This window comes from Spodoptera frugiperda, chromosome 17, assembly GCF_023101765.2.
Source record: "Spodoptera frugiperda isolate SF20-4 chromosome 17, AGI-APGP_CSIRO_Sfru_2.0, whole genome shotgun sequence".
Taxonomy (NCBI): Eukaryota; Metazoa; Arthropoda; class Insecta; order Lepidoptera; family Noctuidae; genus Spodoptera; species Spodoptera frugiperda.
This window is the reverse complement of record NC_064228.1, coordinates 2,266,315-2,288,287: the sequence shown is the minus strand read 5'-3', so window position 1 is coordinate 2,288,287 and position 21,973 is coordinate 2,266,315. Positions and strand designations below refer to the sequence as shown.

Below are 21,973 nucleotides of genomic sequence, written 5' to 3'. Positions count from 1 at the left end.
TGATATATACCTACGTTATTTTTCCTGCGGTGCGGGGGTGCGGGGATGAATGTTACCTCCTTTTTTTTTGAAGGGGAAATCATCCAATGACTTCTCTCGCCTTAGGTGAGGCGAGAGGGAGTGTAAAACTCTTACTGACAAAAAACCACCCCGTTCCTACATCTGCATTTCGAACCGGAGCTCCGGTAAACCCGCTAGGTAGTCCGCAACTCCGGATCAGGCATCACCCCTACTGGGCCCCATCTGTGGTGGTCTGATGGCTCTTTGAGGCGCGCGCGGAACGTGATGCGCCGCACGCACGGGTCTGGTTCTGGTCGGGCGGCGAGCTACCCTTGCTACCCGACGAAGGAGGACACGGCATCCCAGTCCCCCTCGCTCCGCACCATGGTCTGAACCACCGGACGCTTGAGGTTCACCGACCACATCCCTGAGGACACGGCGGTGCTCAGCCCACCTAGGGCAAACCGCCACGTATGCTCCACTGTGTCCTCCGGGCGGTCCTCACAGCAAATCAGAAACAGGAACCTACCGAAACTCCCATGTCCGGTAAGCACCTGCGTCAGGCGGTAGGTGAGGACGCCGTGGTGCCTCTCAAGCCACTCCTCAAAGAGGGGACTTATCGCTGCAATGACAGCGAGCCCAGCCCTCGGTTGCGACAGTCGTTGTTGCCATTCCGCCATGAGATCGCGCCGGAGCTCATCCCGCCACGCACTAATCTGGCGCGGCAGTGGAGTTTCGCCCCGGCGACACGCGTCGGCGCGCAAACTGAACACGCGCGCGAGCACCTTCGCCTCCAAATCCCACGGCAGTAGTCCGGCAAGGAGGTTAGCCTCCTCTCCGGAGATCGTGCGATATCCGCGAATCAAGGATGGCCATGACCCTCTGGGACGTGAGCAGCGCCCGAGTTGGCCGCCGCATCAGGTTCGGCGCCCACACAGGGGCGCCGTAGAGGGCCATGGACCGCACGATCCCCGCGTACAACCTCGGGCAGGAGGCGTTTGGCCCCCCGAGGTTGGGCAGGAGCCGCTTAAGTGCAGCCCCCGTCCGTTCCAACTTAGGAGCCAAACGTCGGAAGTGCGCATGCATGTTACCTACTATCGACTCAAAATAGCTAATAACTAACTTACTTAATGTACCTTACATTTTTACGTATCGGTTAAAATTATTTTATAGGTAAAATTAATTAATTAGGTACATATATGGTTAAATCACAAAGCGATGTGTCAATAGTAATTATATTTTTTATAGTATTGGATCTCTAAATTAACAAAACTGAATTTCCCGTGAATGTGAAAAATGTGTACCTATTTATTTTATTATTAACACTTTTTGGTATACAAATAGTGAAAATAAATAAAAAGAATAACAATATGTTGAATCACACTGCGTACAGGCACACAATTTATGTTTACACCCACAGATTTTACAATAAAACAAAAAAAGCATTTATTTTTCTAACTATACATTAATAGCAGGGTTATCATCCATTGGTAGGCTATTAATGGCTATTAATGGATTATAATCGATAATAACTCAAAGTAGCCGGCTATTTACCCAACACTAGATATGATTGATACATTTTTAATAAAAACACACTTAAATTTCCACTTTCTCAATTCTTTTAATCAATTCTTAAAAACTAATTATGATATCTCGTTCAAACCAATTTTCATTGAAAGTTTCCATTAAAATCTACAGCATATATTTTTTTTAGTTTTCTTACTCACTTATTTTAAAAGTTAGAGGGCAGGACACATTCTATAGACCTCATTTTTCCACTTTGGAAGCGTCTATCTTTCAAACGATTGATTTTGACGAAAAATGGTTTTAGGAACCATGACGTATTTTTTAATGTCCTATCAATAGACAACCATCACGGATAGGTGAGACGAAAAAAAATTTTTTGCAGTGACCGCGCGCTCTCCGCCTCCTCTATCTCGAAAACGGTTCACCGTATAAAAAAAAAGTTTATACAAAAGTTGTAGAGAATTTTGTATGCTACAATATTGCTATTGAATACAATTGCCAAAAACCCATAGGAAATGAGTTATTTCGAAAAAACCGCAAAAATACGATTTTTGGGCCCTTTGACCCTGAATTTTAAGGGTTGCTTACACCCTACCATATGTAGGTTTTGAGACAAGTTTTAGGGGGTCAATATACAAGTATATACAAAATTACAGCTGGGTATCTCGCATTCCGAGATTCTTACCTAATTTAACCTTATTTGACTGGACTATTAAGTTGGTATAAAATATACTACTTTTGTATTTGGTACTGTGATACAGATTAAACAGTGCCGTTTTCATGTACCTATTTCATTATTTGTTTTTTTTGACGTCAGGATTCAAGGAATGTTTGTCTCAACTATTGTTTTCATTAGAGAATAATTAAGATTGTGTCTTTAATCATGAATTGAGCTGGAAATACTCACAGGATCTTCCAGTATTATAGTATCCATTTTATAATCACTCTATTTCACAGGTTTCTTGCTACGATCCCCAGCGAAAATCAAAATGATCCTGTAAGTATATTACAATATGTCCCTTGGAACGTTCCAGGCGGAGAATCTCCTGTTGGACGGCGAGATGAACATAAAGATAGCGGACTTTGGTTTCTCCAACGAGTTCACGCCGGGCGCCAAACTCGACACCTTCTGCGGCAGCCCGCCGTACGCCGCGCCTGAACTCTTCCAAGGTAACCTTCACTTGATTACTAGTCTTGTATTTGTTGTACCGAATCTATAATATAAAAATAAGTCGGGTTTTCCTTCCTGACGCTATAACTCCAGAACGCACAAACTGATTTCCACGGTTTTGCATTCATTGGAAAGGTCTCAGGCTCCGTGAGGTTTATAGCAAAGAAAAATCAGGAAAAATTCAAGAGCAAGGAAAGCAAGAAAATGGGGATAATCATTGGTGGCGAAATGGAGTTCGCCGGGTTAGCTAGTTATGTATGACATGCATCTCGATGGACGGCATTTATAATGTACCATCAAGCACCCTACTCATTTGCCTTGCAGAATCGCATTATAGTTATTTCAATTTGTAAAATACACGGACAGTGATCGAAATCCTCTAATCATATTTTTTTTAAGTCAGATTAGCCATTTCTAAGTTTCAATTTTGATTTGGTAACAGGTTAATAAAATTCTTAGTCAACACACATGTCTCTCCGTGGAGAAGTAATCTTATCCAGCTAAAAACAAATGTAATATACTATGGTGTGGTGTTCCAGGCAAGAAATACGACGGTCCAGAAGTGGACGTGTGGTCGCTGGGCGTGATCCTGTACACGCTGGTGTCGGGCAGCCTGCCCTTCGACGGGTCCACGCTGCGCGAGCTGCGGGAGCGGGTGCTGCGCGGGAAGTACAGGTAAATGTTTCACCTTGTAGCTAATTATATTTGTTTAGATAATATACTATTTTTAATGGGTCCAGTCCGCCATAACCTTCCAAAACCAAAGCTGTAACTCCTGTAAGCCAGGGTCTACAGTAGATACAATCATGAAAACACTTGAACACTGAAGTCTAACGCGTTTTAAGGACATGAATGACTGTCTTGGATTCCTCAACGAAATAAATCAGAAGAAATTATTAGATGAGAAAAAAAGGAAAACTTGTTTCCAACTTCCTTCGGTGAATTTAATGCAGGAGACTAGAAAATTACTACTTTGACTACTTGGAGAAGAAATACCGAAATTTTAAGTTTTCAGGCTGAATCTTTTTCGTCAGCTTTCGAAACAGATTCTGCTGTATTTTTACTACTGATATTTTAATACTTCTTCAAACCCTTTACAGAATACCCTTCTACATGTCAACGGACTGCGAGAATCTTCTAAAGAAGTTCTTAGTCCTGAACCCAGCCAAACGAGCCTCACTGGAGAGCATCATGAGGGATAAATGGATGAACACCGGCTACGATGATGACGAGCTCCGGCCCTACGTGGAGCCACAGCAGGACTTCAAGGATCATAATCGGATAGGTGAGAAGATATTTTTATGTTTTATTGACGTTTTAGAAGCATAGGAATATATTAGTGCTAAACTCCTTATAGGAAAAGCCAATAAAGTTATCTGTTTTGTTCAAGTTTAGAAAGTACTACTAGTACTAAAATCCTTTTAGGAAATCCAATAAAGTGATCTGTTTTGTTCAAATATACCAGTTTAGAAACTAAAATGAAAGTAATTCGAGTCAAAACTATGATTAAATAGTGTTTTTGATAGTTTTAAGAAAGACCAGTAAGATTTATGCTATGAATTACTTGATTAGTTGTAAATTGTAGTATGGTCTTAGTACAACCCTTTAAATGTCTAGATTCTTCTTCTTATTATTATTAAAAAGAAATGAAATAGATCTATTCTGTGGCTAATATGGAGGGCTGTAAGCTTTGTTGCTACGGATACTAATATGAGTAAAAGGTTTAAATAAATCTTTTAACATGAAAACTGCAATATTAAAGACATAACACACTTAACAAGCACGATTCCAACTCGACTCCGGCACGGCGTTTTGAAACAATACAAAAAGGCTGCAAGCGTGCTGGCGGCGCGCTCACCACCTTTTTGTATTGACGTTATGAAATATATCATATGATTTACGATTTAAAGTTCAATTTTTTAATGACAAATTAATTGCTGGGTTGGAGCTGTGCTTGTTAAGAGTGTTATATCCTTTTCAAGGCTTAGTTATTCTAGAATAAGCCCACTATAACACTATCACACTTGATTAACAATGAATACTAAAAGTGTTATAACAATTATAAGATTAACGCTTGAAATTGACTTATACTTCATGTAAGCTAAACACAAAAAGCTCACAGCATGCTACAGCACATAATATTATATACAGTGTGTGAAATATTGATACAAACTTACTACAAGCATTTTATTAATATTAAAATTTACTTATAACTATGCATAATCACGCCTGTTTTTCCTAAAATGATAAGCAGTAGTGTATTATGACAGTTTAAGTTTAATAGACGGATTTTAAATTATTGAATTCTCATTATATTATTATCAGTTGCGTTTTTGGACATTGTAGTGTAATCATGTGGTCAGTACACTTAGTACGAGTTTGCTTTACGTTTAAAGTAATCGAAACGAGAGTGCGTTCGGCGCTCTGATTGGCCGGCTGGAATAAACCAACCAATCAGAGCGCTATACTGATTAGTTATTTGGTAAATTTGTATAGGCGACTGGTAAAAGACCTTATGCTACACCAGTGCTGGGCTTTGTGAAATTCAAAAGTTTAGTGTAACTTGTACCATTAGTCTTTTTGTAGTTTTTACATTTATAGTAAAAGTTAGATTTTGTTTCAATTCTAGACCATTATAAAACAAAATGCTTCGTAATTAGTGACGTTCTTTAATTCACACACTGTATAGTCGACCAAAAAACTGCTTTACAAAGGCAAACATCGCTTACACATCAAACAATAAAGCTGATTTTTGCTTATCAAAACCAATGCAAACATTCATTTCATTACTGAACTGAATTACAAGCAACATCTCATACGATTCTCGACCTTAAAGCACTTTCACAGGTCGGCTATACAAGAGCTAAAATGAGCTACTAATATTTTACTAAACTATAATTTGGGCTTAATCAGAGCTACCATTCTTTATGCTTACCAGATGGCGCAAAAATAGCGTCAGATCCATTCGTCCAAATAAATTTCAATTATTTGATTGTTAGCTAATTATCTATATTACAAATATAATCTTATACTTTAGCGTCCTCTGATAAGTAAAAAATGGTAGATCTAATTCACCACTTTAACTAAAAAGTTTATTTTAGCTTAACTGACAGATAGTTGCAGGAAATAATATGTATTCATCACATTATCTGTCAGTTAAGACTAACTGATACTTATCTAGATGTGGTGTAAAAGCCTTAATGTGAAGATATTACATTAATTATGTATTACAAACTCACATAACCGTTTGACGAGGTAGCTCGACTAGTTTCAAGGTATACTGAGGACTCATAGTTCCTACAGAACGAAACTCAAGATTTCTGCTCTAGTAAATTTGGAAAGGGATGCATGTATGTGTTAAATGTACTTGCATACCCTTTTTCAACTGTACTTGAAAAGAAATCTCGACTAGTTTCAAGTCACGCTGGGGTCTCATGAACAATTGACGAGTTTTGAAACAGTTATGTGAGTTAATCGTAAGACATAATTAATATAATATTTCACACGAGATTTATAATAAAAAGGAGATATTATATGTTTTATTATTCCATGCGTTCTAACGGCACAGCGCAAATTGGTACGTGATGCATCGGGAATGTGTTCTGTGTTCTATGTTTATGTTGTATTTTTTTCCTTATTATGCGTATTTCGGTGTCTGCTGGATATTTTTGTCTTGTTGTACAACTAAAGATAAACTATATTTGACCTTTTTATGAGGCTACTAGCTGACCCAGCAAACTTCGTTCTGCCTCAAACATATTTTTCTCACATTTTAATCGTTCCCTGAACTTTACCAACTAACTAATACCAACATTTGCCAAATCGGTCTAGTCGTACGGCAATTGATCTTTATACAATGTGATAGGGGGCGAGACTTCTAACCCGTTAAGGCTGAGTTCTACATCTAATTTTATCGACAAAAGTCGGGGGTCGAAGGGGTCGAATCCAGTCCTCTAAAAATTATGGCTATTTTAATATTTTTTTTACTTTTTTTGATATCAAAGGTTGTATGCGTCGTAGAAACAAAAAAAAACGACAAACGGTAGCTAATAACCTTGGCTAACTAATTCATTACCTTTTTCATATGTTTGATAATGTTTTGGTGAGAAAAAAAATCATTTGTGAATTATTTTTACCGAAAAAATCACTATTTTTCAATATTTTCAATTAGGGGTTCAACCCCCATATTATTTTTTTTGTCGATAAAATTAGATGTAGTACTCAGCCTTAACGGGTTAGAAGTCCCACCCCTATCACATTGTATAATAGAGATTACAGTATTTTCTTGAGATTGAAGAGAAGAGAAGGGAAGGGATATACTGTCACTGCATCTTATAATGTTGATGTGTGACCGTCAGTTTTAATCCAAGTTGTGGTCAAGTCGTACAACAAGACAAAAGTATTATTTATATGTTTGTATGTACATGCACGCAAGCTATATGTGTCTCGTGATTATCGTCTATGCTAGATACGTCTTAATTTTTTTACATTTATTTTTGGCTTTATATCGTCAAGTGATGCATTGATTAAATAATAATAAATGTTAGTATTGTGTTAGTTTGTATTTAAAACTTTTAAACCAAAAAGCAAATAGAAAGAAACAAATTATTATTATTATAACAAAAAAATATTAATAAAATTAATAAAATTCAAAATTACAGGATTAAAAGTAAAGTGTAGTCACGTTTTGTGATTATTTCCAAATTGCATGTTTGTGTTTTAGATGATTATGTAAAAATATTTTGAAATAGTTATTCTTAATGTTACGTGTCGCATGTTAAACATACAAATTATTCCTTCCCTGTTATATTACTAATTCCTATTTCTATCATTTAAAGAAAAACTAAGTATTTTCTTATTCTTATATGTTTTTTTATCTCTCCATTTCTTATTTATCTATCTACATTTTATATTTCTGGTTATTTATTACTATTATATCTTTTAGACTCTCTCTTTAGCTCCAAAAGTTATTAATTTCTTTAAAAATGATAATGTCAATTGATCCTTAACTTCATTAGTTTAACCTTTAACACATCTGCCTATAACTTAAAAGAAAACAGGCGTGATGTCATATTTATGAATAATTTTAATTCAATAATAATCTTTTAAATACCTAACTGCATGACAACTTAAAATATTAATTCCTAACCTATGAGATAGTAATTTATAGGTAAAGACTGTATAATAAAGGTGTAAATTCTAATTAGTACCGTTCCCTTCGAACAGAGGCGCTGGTGTGCGTGGGCTACAACCGACAGGAGATCGAGTATTCACTCGCCGAAGCGAAGTACGACGATGTGTTCGCTACTTATTTACTACTCGGCAGAAAGAGCACGGACGTGAGTACCAAGGTTATTATTGTACCTCTTACATCATCGAACGGTGTGTATTCATTTCTATATGTTGGCAACCCCTTTAAAATATGTTTCTTTTTTCATGTGGTAACACTGTGTTGTTATTTTTACGTGTTACGTGTTATCGAACCGTGTACATGTTGGCAATACTTGGAGTTCTTTTTTTGTAAAGTGTGGTAACACCGTATTGTGGTTTTTTGAAGTTTTTGTGTTTGTCTTTTTTTTTGTATAGGAGTTTTAAGGTTGTGTAGGGATGATGACATTTTACTGGAGTGTAATATCAAGCTCTTGTTTCACTCTACATTGTAGTTGTGTGCAGTACTCTTAGTACGAGTTTGCTTTACGTTAAACGAAACAAGAGCCCGTTCGGTGCTCTAATTTGTTGATTCATTCCTGTTGGCCAATCAGAGCGCCAAATGTCGAAGAAAAAGTGAAAAATCTGCATTCGATAAGTAATAGTCATCATCCCTATTCTAAATCATTTTTTTAACTAAGTGATAAAAAAATTTCTGATATTTCAACGCCGTTAATGAAATGCTTAGAATTTTCTATACCTCACATTTTATAAATAAATGTATTTGTTTGTCTATTTACGTGTTCACTTGTGACGTCCACACACTCCTTATTTACCAGTACGTCTTGTAACAAAGTTTTGATGTATGTCTTCAGCCTGAATCGGACGGCAGCCGGTCCGGTTCATCACTGTCACTCCGCACTGCCGCCGCCGGAGCCCAGCCTCCGGCCAACAACAATTCCGCCGCACATGCAGGTATACTATATTTATATGCTATCATACCATCTCATATAATATTTTAATAGTAGTATAATTATGCTAGTATGAATCCTAGGTGACTTAATTTTAAAGCCTATTTTTCAATGGCAATGAATATTTTAAGTATGTCTAAAACTTTAAAAATCGCCGATCTGAATGTAGGATTTTGTCGAGGAAATTTAATGTGAAAAAAGAAGTTTCGATCTGAAAATCGAAGGGGAAAAGCTGTGTACATAAGCAATATGGGGCGACATTAAAAAAAGAAATACTTGCTTTCCTATAACATTATTAGGCGCTCTTAAAATACGCATTTATAATATTTTATTACTATGGGATTAATTTATTAATGGTAACACAAAAAGTACTATCAACAAAATCCAAGGATCACCTACCATGGAAAAAAATAAAATATTAATATCAAAGTATAAATAAAGCGCTTCATTCAGCTGTATCTGGTTAGTTCAGTAGACTGGAAAGTAAGCTGAAGACGCTTTAAAGCGCTTACACCATACTGATTCAGCTTAGCTTAATTCTAACTGGGTTTATATCATTGTCATCATTCTACTGTTTTATAGAGCGCGTCTTTATTTATCATTTGTATTGTCCGAGCATAGATATTTTGACACGAAAATTATATTATTACAATACAGTTAGTTATGCAAAAAGTACTATAGATGTTTCTTCATCATGAAGTGATTCTTCAAAAAAAAAAACACAAATAGTTAATAGCATCATTATCCTCAACCAAAAGTTAACAATTCTGCGGATTGAAACACAAAATGTTGCTTTCAATAAATTACGCTGAGCAAGTGACACTACTCTCAACCAATCCAATGAAAATAAGGATGATAATAAGCTACCACAATACTTAATAACGCGGGATAATAATGATTTGTTAAATTAAAGTTAAAGTTTTTTGAAGAATCACCCCACGATCAGTGTCTTAATATATCTGCTCCTATAATAATAATTAGGGTCATTCTGTAATACCTATTGCTTCTTATTATTATTGTGTATCGTGTGCTTTACGTACTGGGAACCGATCACAACCGAGTGGTTTTATTATATGTCTAGGGATCATTCATAATGGGATTATTCATTAAATCTAACTTGGGATCCATTTTGTAAGTGACATTGTCAATGGAACAATTATCGATTGGGTACATAAATATCATGGCATAAACTAAATTGGCTAGTCATAAATATGAACATATGTAACAGTCGTTATAGTTAGAAAGCAACAATTTTGGTATCACGATTTGAGTTCCAGGGTGGATGAGACTACTCTATTGTTGAAATTCAGCTAAATTAGGTTAAGATTCTGCGCTTGATACTTACTGATATTTCAGATCAGAGAAAAGAACTGACAAACGACTAAATGTCACATGGTTCTTGTGAATTCTAAAATTGTTGTAAATGGGCTGTATAAAGTTGGACACAATATCAATGTGTTGAATTTAGACTAAATGGAATAGGGATACTATCATTAAAACTTAAGACGGGATATTTACCATGTTTATTTAGGTCTACAATCGTATAGTGTAAGAGACCATGTCAGTTTAACACATTAAACGCCATGGGGGGCAAAAGTGACCGGCGCTAGCGGAGGATTTGCCTTCAACTGATTTTTGTTGGCAGTCAAAGTATTAAAAAGGAATAGGGATAGAGTGGGGTTAGAGTGTTCGGTTGTGATCGGTCCGGGCTGTGCGCGGTGGTGTAACGGGCGGGGTGGTGTAGGCGCGGGCGCGGCGGGCGGCTCCCCGGGCCACCGCGGCGTGCAGCGCAGCATCTCCGCGTCCGCGCGCCCCGCCGCCTCGCGCCGCGCCTCCTCCGGCGCTGAGGGGCTGCGCACGCAAGGTACATACCCATACACATACACACACTCTACTACACAACGATATTGTCCCTGAACAATTTCTCCGATACACAGTGTTTTAGAAACCCTTGGGGGAGGACATTTTTAGCTAATAGCGTATATCGATGTAGTTAGTCCTATTAACTACGCTATTAGCTAAAAATTTTCTCCCCCAAGGGTTTCTAAAACACTGTGCGACAGCCAAACATAAGTATTTACTATACGTGTACAATTACTGCACAGCACAATAGTGTAGATTTAGACAGCATACATTTTTTCCACACATTAGTCGTCAGTAGTTACTCTAATACAAAAACAAACAATAATTACAAAGATCAGTAAGTAGTTTCGTTTTACAGTCGCTTTTTCAACGTTACTGTAGGTAAAGATATTATTCAGGCAACAAGGTATAATGTTTCATATGAAAGAGATAGCTTAATGTCAAAGTAGTGTTGTATAGTATACATTTGTCAAATTAAAGATATACTCTTTGACATTATCACGAGATTTTTATTTGTTTTACATTATTCTATCACCGAAAATACCTACTTAACTGATTATTAATAACACAGTAAGTGTTATTTACATAAACTTAAAAAAAAAAAATGTTATTTTATAGTGTGCAATGAGGGGGCAAGGACATTTTTGCCGATAGTACCTTCTCTACCTTAGATTTTATACGACTTTCAAATAATAATGTAACGTTGAAAACGCACTGTAAACCTAGTTTAATCGATGTCGCTTATGTTTAGCGTGAAATTGTCGTAACTAATTTTCACACATTTTTTAATCACTCACCAACAAAAAATATACATGAAAATCATTGCCATTGCTAATTATTCAAGATACTTTTTTTGTCTTGGCAATGTTTTTCATGATAGTATTTAATGCCAATAAATATCGGTGATTGGGCATTTTTATTGCTAAGTAATTAACATTATTCCGCTTTCAAAATTCAAAAGCTAACAATAATCATGATTTGGTTCACATACCACTTGTTGTTTAGTTGAAATTCAGACATGTGTGTTTGAATAAAACACGTCATGTATGGAAATTGTTATGTTTTACTCTTGGTATAATTTTGAATAATATTTGTCTCATTGAATATGTAAATGTATAAAATATGCTTGTTTTTTAAGAACGTAATAAAACTTTCTTTAATTATTATGTTATTAGCGTACTCACGTAACTGTTTGACGAGGAAGTCCACTAGTTTCAAGCCATGCTAGAGGCTCATATTCATCACAGTCGAGTTCCTCGTCAAACAGTTACGTGAATAAGCTGATAACATAATATCTCTCATAAGATCTCACGAAAGTTATAATAAAACCTATCTTTGTTTTAAATAGTAAAGTAATAATAATAATAAAAAAAAAAATCGTTTATTTGCCAAACAAGTTATGGTGGTAACAAAATGCGATTGGAGCCTCCTTTTAAGCAAAATATGCCTGTATTAGGAGACTCCGCTCTTTCATAACAAAAACGTACAGTGTGTTTAATACTGTATTTTTATTGAAATTATGAACCAATTCAATCCTTTTAATATATCAAGAGTAAGCAACCGAACTCAAATTGCATGTCAAACGGGTGATATTTTCAAAAACACACGATTGGTAAATCACAAATTAAAATTAATTGCACTTTCACCATTACGCTCGATAGATGTCGTTGTTACAAGGTTTCATTGTATCATATCATACTATGTTTACATAATGTTGTTTTGTATTCGTTTAAAATATTATAACGCTTGTATTCCAGTGGGTACGACGACGACGGCAGCGAATAACACCACATCAACGGCTACCACGACAACGTCCAATTTTAAAAGACAGGTAAGAACTTTGTGTTTTTAAAATGTAATATAGTGACCATAGGCCCGCATCGGACGCATCGCACGCAACGGATTTCAGTTTGTCTTGTATAGAAGGTCATACAACTGCGTCCACCGATCCACATCGTACGGACCGCATCGTCGGCAATGAATACATGCGATGCTTACCGTTGACGTTATACGGAATGCGTGGAATGCGTAAGATGCGGGCCTGTGGACGCGTACTTTAAGGCTCCTTATTTTATAGGAATCTACACTATGTAATTACAAAACGTTTTACCAAAGGAATACAGACCTATTTTTGTATAATTGCCTTAAGGTGAATGTTCCGAGCTCTTCATGGCTCGTTTCCCGATAGATGGCGCTGAATTGAACATTTTCAGTTTTATGTTGTTTTGAGTGTCATTGGAACAATATTAAGTAACAGAAATAGAAATGCGAAAATCAGGCATCCCACTATATCGGAATTAGTCAAATTATCGCCTCAAAACCCATCCGATTTGCCATAAAAGCGAAATATTAATATCCAACTCTGTTTACAGTCATTTATACACACATAGACATAGCGCCTACTTTAAAATCAACCTTTCTTCAAAATTATCCACTAGATGGCGTGCATTTAAAAGTTAATAGGCTGGTACCTGTAGAAATTATGTCTTGGGGATTAGGAACTAAAGAACACCATCTGATGCTATTATGTTCTAAAAATAAAAGGTATAAGTAGTGTTATATTTAGGTACTAAATAGCATAAAACAAAGTCGTTTTCTCTGTCCCTATATCCATATGTATGCTTTCTACACTAAGGATTTTGATGCTGTTTCTTTTAATCGATAGAGTGATTCAAGAGGAAGGTTTATATGTATAATACGTGTATATTATAGTAGGGAAACTGATAATTTTGCACCCGTGCGAAAACGGGGCGGGTCACTAGTTTGGGAATAAAATGAATGTCAAGAATGCAATGTAAGACAGTTTTATTTTATTATCTTATACATTATTTAATAGAATGTATATACTAACCTGCAATTATTACAAGTATTTATGTGACATGAATGCTTGATACGTGACTGATTATTAAAAAATAATCTCATTCAAAATAATAATTCAAAACTATAATTCATAAACAAGGCAACCAGAATAATAGATTGCAATCAAAGCGGAAAAATGTTTGAGAATATCTAAGCATCCATAATCACTATACTACATAAGGAAATAAAAAAGCAACAACTTTCCTTTTTGTTTTTCAGAAACCTTAAAATAGGTCCAATGTATTCATATCACATTATGAACATTATGTTCATTACGACGAGTACACCATTTCAGTTTTCTGACATCAAAAAAAATATGACTGTAAACATTGATAATGTAGATTCTAAACACACTACTATAATAGTACAATAAAAAAAACATTTGTCGTGTTGTTTTCACTCTTCCTTCTTCATTATTGCCTGGAAACTACCGCTACACAGCTGCTGCGAAAGAAAATTACTATAATTAGTATATTTTGTGTTTAACTTTTGATGTGGATGAAAACAATATCCCACAAGAAAAAAATATAATATAGATTGAAATCAATGGAAATCATAAAATAAAATAAAAAAAATTGTGTACCTTTCATACCTAGGTATACATTTCGCATTTTTTTGAACATGTCTCAAAACTATTTCTGGCAGAATACATTCTTTAAAAAAGTGTATTAACTTTGGCATCATATTGCTGATAAAGTCATTATATTATCTCGACAAACTTCTATAACAGTCAAAGGTTCATTGACTGAAATAAAACATATGAAGTAGCATTTATCCATGTTACTGACACGCATTTGTCCTTGAACCTGAAATAGATTTAATATTATAGTAAGAAGATGCTAAAATAAATTATAAAGTGGACATGCAATAGAATTTACTTGATAGTAATATTCATGCTTTTTGTTCATAACTAGAACATTATTATCCAATGATAGAGCAAAATTGAAAGGAAATCGTTTTTCTTGGTATGGTCATGTGAAGAAGAGGGATGAAACGCATATTACTAAAAGAGTTCTAAGTTTACATGTAGATGGCTCAACAACTGATGACTCTATACGTACTTGAAAACTAAAGTTTGTTTACAATGAAGTTGGCCACAACTTGAGTTATAATTTACAGGTTTACTATCTTGTCGTCCACATGTATCCAACTGAATGCGCTTTTCACTCGTTTTGACGATTTACGGGCGCCTGAATATTCGTGGGGTTGATACGCCAGCTTTCTCGTAGGACCCCGACATAGTAGGTACCTAGATGTAAACGGAATCCGAAATACACAAAAACTAATTATATACAAGACAATATTGTGTTACTTTTATAAACTCAGTACCTATTCGCATAAAATTGAAACGAAATTATAACAAAACCAGATCAAATCGCTTGTAATTGCAGCAAAATGTAGTCTCATGTCATGAAAATTATTGCAAAGTAAATATCCATACCATAGATAAAACAGAATTTATTAAATACGTTCCGAAATTCAGAAAAATTATAGCAATAAAATTTTACTTACCCAAATTATGATATAACATCAATTGAAAAATCGCTGCAGAACAACCATAATAAAATCATAAAATCATATTACATAATTATACTCGATTTACTATAACATTAGAAATTTAAAGATACTTGTTTTACCGTCCGTTCAACTGATTTTGAGTGTATCGGAACGCGCGGGATTCATGTAGCAGACGCAATATAATGTGACAAATAATACTAATGTTTGTCCGTCCAAAGTTATTTGTATTACTAATCTGAGAAAACAATATAATATCGATCGGTGATTTCTAATATGAGGATTTTAGTTTGTAATAGCCAGCTAAACTCACGGGCTAACTTGCTAATATTTATTAGTTGGTAGGTATTTTTATTTTGAAATAAAATTACTTACTTATAAACAACATATACTACAATACTTTGCAATAATCATATTAAATTGGAAAGAAATACATACAAGAAATATTACTTCGAATCAATGAATTTTCATTGATCAAAAACATACAAGAAATTCCGCGCGTAAAGCCTAGCGTAATGCTACGCAAACTCTTCGAAATGTATTTTATTTCAAGTCAACCATCTGATGGTACTAAATAAGTTTGGCAACGTGTCAAAGGTCATGTTCGACGGAACGGCAACATCGTATTTTGACTACGAACGAATTTAAAAATTTTTATTGTTGCCAGTGACAATAATAATAACTAACGCTAACATTTTTTTCACACACGACCACAATGTTTTATATATTCGTTTACGATAGTTAGTTTTAAATTATTGTAATGTTTTTTAATGAAAACCATTGTTATAAAATTAGTAATGATTTTTCAAATTTACATTATCGGGTGCACGCCATCTAGCGTGTCAAATTGTCAAATTGCACTAACACTAGTAAAAGAAATGCCAAATTTTTCACGGTTTTCAAGACTGTTTTTCTCCATATATAATGCGAATTATTTACCAAAAAGTTATATGCAGATTCTTGACCGTACAAAAGTGATAAAGTGATTAGTTTTGTGCAAAAAGTGTTTACGTACGGAGAGTAAACCGCGAACGAAAAATGTATGAAAAGGCGATCGGAACATTCACCTTAATATCAAGTGCCTTATTCATCTGATTGCATTAAATTATAAGACTTTTTTAGATAATAATAATTTGAAATATCCAATATTATCCAACCTGATTGTATTATCATTAGGTACATATTGCTATATCTGTTTCTTATGCCCAGTACTTATTTAGTACGCATATGCGTTTGATCAACAACTTGGTAACTTTTTCAAGGAATTATTAAGTAATTAATATTTAACGGAATTATTTTAATATTTCAGAATACAATTGACTCTGCATCGATCAAGGAGAACACGGCGCGGATCGCTCAAATGCAGGTACGAAAGGTATAGCAACACATGATCTACATATTACCTTACAACCTAGTACATATTAGGTGTAGCTACAAGTATTATATCGTATTGTAAAGTCGACCTTATGTAGTTTAGTTTTTAGATTGAATTTCGTTTTATCTCTGAATAAATTGTAGAGATTGTTAGGTACCTATATTTATTTAAAATCCTCTAAAATAAAATTTTTAATACTACTTACAAAATACAAAATAAAATAATATTTAAAAATATAAAAATAGAATCCGACCAGTAGCGGGAACATGGTCCAAGCTACCGGTAGTTAGGGCTCCAGAGACAGAAACCTCCTCACAATACGTGCCTTTTCGAGGAGTACTGCCTTCTGTATACTTATTATTATTGACTTAACAAAATATTATAAAATAAAATATTTATTTCGCTTACGTGTACGTTTCTGCTAACGATTTGAATAACTTTTTATATTTGTCTGTTAACTACAACATTCCAAAATTCTAACTTAATACACATACACGTTTAGTATAGTAACTACTTTTTATACGTAGATACGGGCGTAGATGTTAAAACTTGGTATTATTATTAGAATAGAAGTTCTACATAGCACACACATTAATGATAACTGGAACATCAACTAACCTCGCTATAATCTCGTGCAGGTGGCAAGCACAACGCGGCCAAGCAGCGCAGCCCCCAAGCTGGAGCCCCGGTCGCGCACACTGACGGGCGGAGCGCGCAGGGCGCAGGCCTACGACGCGCCCCCGCCACAGCCGCCCAAACTGTCGCCGCCACATGACGCGCCCAGGTAAATTCTATTTTGTATACTGCTTTACTACACCATACAGAACAAAACAGGCATTAAGTGTGATAGGAAGATAATATACATTCAAACTCCTGTTGATATTCATCAGGTTATTGAAGTGTGCCAAATTTTTAACCACACATTACACATGCCTAGGGCTTTACACAAAGATGTTACTGAAAAGCAATTAGTTTAAAAGACATTTTAGAAGCATAGTTGACTACATACTCGTTTCACTTTTAAATAAACCCTAAGGCTCGTCGAGCCTTTATTCGAAAGTGGCGACATCTAGGTAGAAAAAACTTGTTGCGTCGTTGGTCAGGAGCTTAAAGGGGTTACTGCACACCTTCCTATCGTTCCTAGCTCTCCTTCACCGCCTTGATTAATCCCTTCCTCACACGAATTCCAGAATTATTATTCCATATTCCTGTAACACCATTTGTACCTTAACCCTTGGTGTGACAGTCCCAATTTATACATTTTATACATTAAAACAAATTATTCATTTCTGTATTGTGATAATAAAGTACTTGTCAATATGTTTGTCCTGTCTCTTACTGTGGTTAACTGTCTTAAAACATGTCTCATATAAAATTATATCTGTGTTTTCTGTGAATTTCCCCTTTAAAGCAACAAAAGTAAAGTAAAATCATATGTTATGTAACATTTTATATATAATTATGTATGTATCCTTGTATATATCCGATATATATGTATATGCGCATGAGAAGGGACTAACAGCATGCTTAACCGACACGTAAAACAGTGCCCCGGCGGCCGAGACTAAAAACGGCACGGGGAGTGCTACCAACGGGGCGACTTCTACCACGGGCACTACGGCCGGGGCGAAGACCCATGTGAAAAGTGCGTCGATATCGTCCGCCAGTGGTGCTCCGCCCCTCGGGGCCGACGCTCAGCCCCACAACGCGTCCGCAAGGGACCTCGCGCAGCCGCGCCCGAGGTACAGCCCGCCGCCGCATAGCTTGTCGCTGGCTCACTGCCCTGTCATGTGTTGCCATTGTGTGTGCCTGGAATTATATCTACAGCTTTGTAAAACTAGAGAATTTGTAACATTGAATGTTAGACAAAGATGAGCCCTGCTGTCTCGATTCAAAATAAAATAGCGCAATAATTGAGAAAAGTAGTTTTTTTTTTGCGCTCACACTAAATAGTTGCCATCTAGTTTTGATTCTTCTTTTCTTTCTGGTCGTTCCCTCAATGCTGAGGATCGTGAATGTATGTCAATCTTCTTCAATCGGTAGTTTTGATTAGAGATACTGAATTAAGAATTTCTTTAAGAAAAATCAGTGTTAGTTTCCCTAAAATGATGTAATTCCGGGCACACAATTCTAAAGTAACATGACGGGTATCAAGCTTCGGTTCTCCAGTTGGGTTTTGTTTGGTTCGGCTTGCAGCTAGTAAATCTAGTAGTTTTTGTTACATTTCCAACGAATTTTCTTTTTTTATTTTGGTGTTTTTCTCGTTAGATCTTTTTTTTTATTTCTTTGAAAGAAGAAATCGCAGTATCCGTGTTTTTTCACATGATAGCAGATTTCGCTTTGCAGTTTACAAAATGGAGAGTTTTGGTTGTACATGACGCTTTTATTTTTTAATTTCGACATTTTTTTCGTTTTTGTTTTTTTGCTTCAATCGGCTTATACGCAGCACTAATCTAAATGCTATTTTGCTGGTTGAAAAGATTTTGGTTCACCTTTTTTTTTGTTTTTATGCACTATTAACATTTTTTTTTTCTATATATTTATATGGGTTTACTTTTTTATATTCATATTTTTGTGTTGATTATTACTTTATTTAATATGTAGTATGTTGTCTATGTTAGCGGTAGTGGTAGTTGATTATATTATTAATACATAATTTATAATAAGTATTTACATGTACATATTTTTTCTTTGATTTCCCTATATTATATATTATGTTTTTTATAATAATATAATTACTTCTTATATATATATCCCTATTTTTTACATAAAATTGCACTGTATTTTTTGTGGTTTTTATTTTTTCGAACACAAAAGTAGAGGTAGTCCATGAGTTTAACGATATTTTATTTGATTTTGTTTGTAATGTGTTTGTGTGTTTCCATTTCAGTCTGAACTCGCAAGTGTCGACTGGCGGTGGCGCGACGGGCGCGCGGAGGGAGTTCCCCAACCCTCTCGTGTTCCCCAGGAATGTACCCTCACGGTCCACCTTCCACTCAGGTAAATTGACGGAAACTTTCTTTGTTATGTTCATACTGTTAGGGTCTCTGTTTTTTGCTATTATTGTATATGCATTAATTACAGAGAAAATGGTCTTTTAAAAATTAAAATTCTCCAAAAGGACAGCTACAGCTTATTTATGAATGTGTTACTAACTAACGGCGCATTCCGAATTTTGCGCATTCAGAATTTTGACATTTATGTCAAAATTTTGACATTTATGTCAAAATTCTACCTCCGGTAGGCAAATCTACCGATAGGTAGGTTATTGGAATGCGCCGTAAATGAATCAGGCGTGAATTTATTCAATGTACGCATGACAAACAGTCGATATTGTGCCATATGGCAGTTTATGCATTTTGTTTATATAAATCTGGTGTTGCCAGTGAACTGAGAATACTATAAATATCCTGTGTATGTAAGGCACAGTACCTACTGTTTTCAATTTTCTAATACAAATACTGTATTCTAATTTCTTCCTTCCTATTCCCAGGTCAGAACCGCACGCGCGGTTCAAGCGGCGGCGCGTACGGCGACGGCGGGTCCCCGCACCAGGCGCGGCCATCTTTCTTCTCCAAGCTGTCCTCACGGTTCTCCAAACGGTCAGTCTCACACTCTTACTCTCACACGCTCACTCTCACACCACGCAGGGGAGACGGGAGCGCTATACGTGGCTATTGTAACGGTTGGTTCAAATTTGCTGTAGGTTTTTAAAGAGAAAAAAATAATGTTTGTCTTTGATTTGTAGATAGTACTTACAAAAAATTGTAAGGAAGGGATCCAGTGGCACTCACAAGGGAATGGAAATGTGTGAAAAGTCATAAAAAAAAACATTCCATTATGATGTAAAAGTTAAACAAACAAATATACTTTCACAATTAATTGTTGAATTTATTAGATACCTAAATAAAATTGCAGTGCCATTTCAACAAAAAATAAAAACATTTTGTGTAAACACCAATAGCTGTATTGCCATAAAAGAATATAATTTAATTACAATACCTCGTTACAACAGCCACTTAATAGCCAACACCCATATAAAAACACGGGCCCATGTTAACAACCAATCACATCACACACACACTACTCCATCTTGTAACTAACATTACATAACATAACATACTGTATCGGTGGTGTAACATGTTATATTACTTTCCGTTCTCGTTATATTTGCGGTCCCCATGAGCTACAGCTTGATGCTAGCCCGCTAGTAGACTTGGGAGTCTTGTAAAGACATTTTTGTGTCATTTTTACCGACTTTGGAAAAAGAGAAATGAGTTTTTTGGTATTTTTAAAAAAAGTAGGTCTTTTTTTAGTATATATCACTGTCATATGGAATTTTTTCATAGATTTGGGTCGTTAACGGGGTTAAAAGTAGGAAAATTTGAATAAATAATTTTTTTTTTTTCGAAAAATGACACAAAAATGATCTTTAAAAAGCTCGCTGCCTCATGTCACCCGCTAAGCATCGATGTTAGCGATAGCTTTCCACGCACACCTGTTTATTCACCCCCCACATTTCATTATCTCATATAATTATAGTTCTATACCATATATACTAGTCAAAACAAAATAAGGGCCACTTGATTATTTTGAAGTCTCACTCAATTTTATAATTTTAAAGCGATCCTAAGTGGCTAATTCTTTTTTGTGGTGTTCACTAAAGTGTTAACAAACACTAATGCGACAATACCACTTGCATCTTTTTTTTAAGTGGGTAGAATGTGTTAGTTTTGTTTAACCACTTGAATTTACCCTATTTTAAGACTTTATTTTTTAACTTTTGAGTCAGTTCAACTTTGGATTGCTTCGTGATTAGACAAACTTTGCTAAGTTTAAGCGTGAATTAACATTTTGAGAGAACAATGCCGAGGATTCGAAGACATATGGACCTGCAGACCACAACTAGAGCCATCACATTGATTCAGGAGGGCCATTCTCAGCGTTCTGTAGCTCTGCAGCTAGGTTTTTCACGACGTGCGATCCAGAATGCTTGGAATCGATTTCAAGAGACTGGGAGTGTCACCAGGAGACGAGGATCAGGCAGGATTCGAGCAACCACATCACAGGAAGATCGTTATATACGCCTGACTGCCCGCAGAGAGCGATTCGTTACCGCTCGCTCCTTACAAAACCGCTTGCGGCAGGCGACGGGTACCCGCGTTTGTGACCAAACCATCAGAAATCGGTTGCATGAAGATCAACAATTCTCTAGGAGGCGCGTAGTACGCATTCCATTGACAAGTGCGCATCGTGCAAACCGATTATCATTCGCAAGGCAGTACCAGCAATGGGACATGAGTGATTGGAGCACGGTATTATTCACAGACGAGTCCAAAGTGAAATTTTTCAGTGATGATCGTCGTATTAGGGTTTGGAGACGAGAAGGTGAGCGATTTTCAGATGCTTGCATCCATGAAAGTGACAGATTTGGGGGTCCTAATGTAATGGTGTGGGGGGGAATTTCACTTTCTGGTAGAACAGAGCTTGTAATTCTCAATGAAGGCACAGTAACGGCTCAGCGATACATTGAGCAGGTCATAA

At 35.9% G+C, this 21,973-nt stretch overlaps 1 protein-coding gene and 2 long non-coding RNA genes across 21 annotated transcripts in view; 1 reads left to right on the top strand and 2 right to left on the bottom strand.

Annotated features, from left to right (window-relative positions):
- LOC118276662 (serine/threonine-protein kinase MARK2) overlaps nucleotides 1–21,973 on the top strand; it is a 203,074-nt gene that overhangs the window by 170,242 nt on the left and 10,859 nt on the right. For 9 of the 18 annotated variants that reach the window (XM_050699704.1, XM_050699700.1, XM_050699699.1 and 6 more), the window contains 12 exons: nucleotides 2,562–2,697; nucleotides 3,238–3,373; nucleotides 3,799–3,983; nucleotides 7,925–8,049; nucleotides 8,722–8,821; nucleotides 10,562–10,681; nucleotides 12,438–12,511; nucleotides 16,364–16,429; nucleotides 17,068–17,213; nucleotides 17,977–18,171; nucleotides 19,320–19,429; nucleotides 19,923–20,031. In XM_050699704.1, coding sequence (XP_050555661.1) covers nucleotides 2,562–2,697; nucleotides 3,238–3,373; nucleotides 3,799–3,983; nucleotides 7,925–8,049; nucleotides 8,722–8,821; nucleotides 10,562–10,681; nucleotides 12,438–12,511; nucleotides 16,364–16,429; nucleotides 17,068–17,213; nucleotides 17,977–18,171; nucleotides 19,320–19,429; nucleotides 19,923–20,031 — 1,502 coding nt within the window. The remainder of the gene's footprint in view (nucleotides 1–2,561; nucleotides 2,698–3,237; nucleotides 3,374–3,798; nucleotides 3,984–7,924; nucleotides 8,050–8,721; nucleotides 8,822–10,561; nucleotides 10,682–12,437; nucleotides 12,512–16,363; nucleotides 16,430–17,067; nucleotides 17,214–17,976; nucleotides 18,172–19,319; nucleotides 19,430–19,922; nucleotides 20,032–21,973) is intronic. The other 9 variants (XM_050699705.1, XM_035595077.2, XM_050699691.1 and 6 more) reach the window with 8 other exon arrangements.
- Nucleotides 12,823–21,973, bottom strand: part of LOC118268738 (uncharacterized) — a 242,283-nt gene continuing 233,132 nt past the window's right edge. Inside the window, exon 4 of the long non-coding RNA XR_007706139.1 lies at nucleotides 12,823–13,438. This is a non-coding gene — a long non-coding RNA (uncharacterized LOC118268738). The remainder of the gene's footprint in view (nucleotides 13,439–21,973) is intronic.
- LOC118281088 (uncharacterized) lies at nucleotides 13,469–15,702 on the bottom strand. 2 transcript variants are annotated; one of them, XR_007706146.1, is made up of 4 exons: nucleotides 14,869–15,702; nucleotides 14,601–14,821; nucleotides 14,123–14,345; nucleotides 13,469–13,983 (listed from the first exon to the last, which is right to left on the bottom strand). It is a non-coding gene; the product is annotated as an uncharacterized LOC118281088 (long non-coding RNA). The 2 variants fall into 2 exon arrangements; XR_007706145.1 differs by having other exon boundaries at nucleotides 14,601–14,788; nucleotides 14,869–15,701.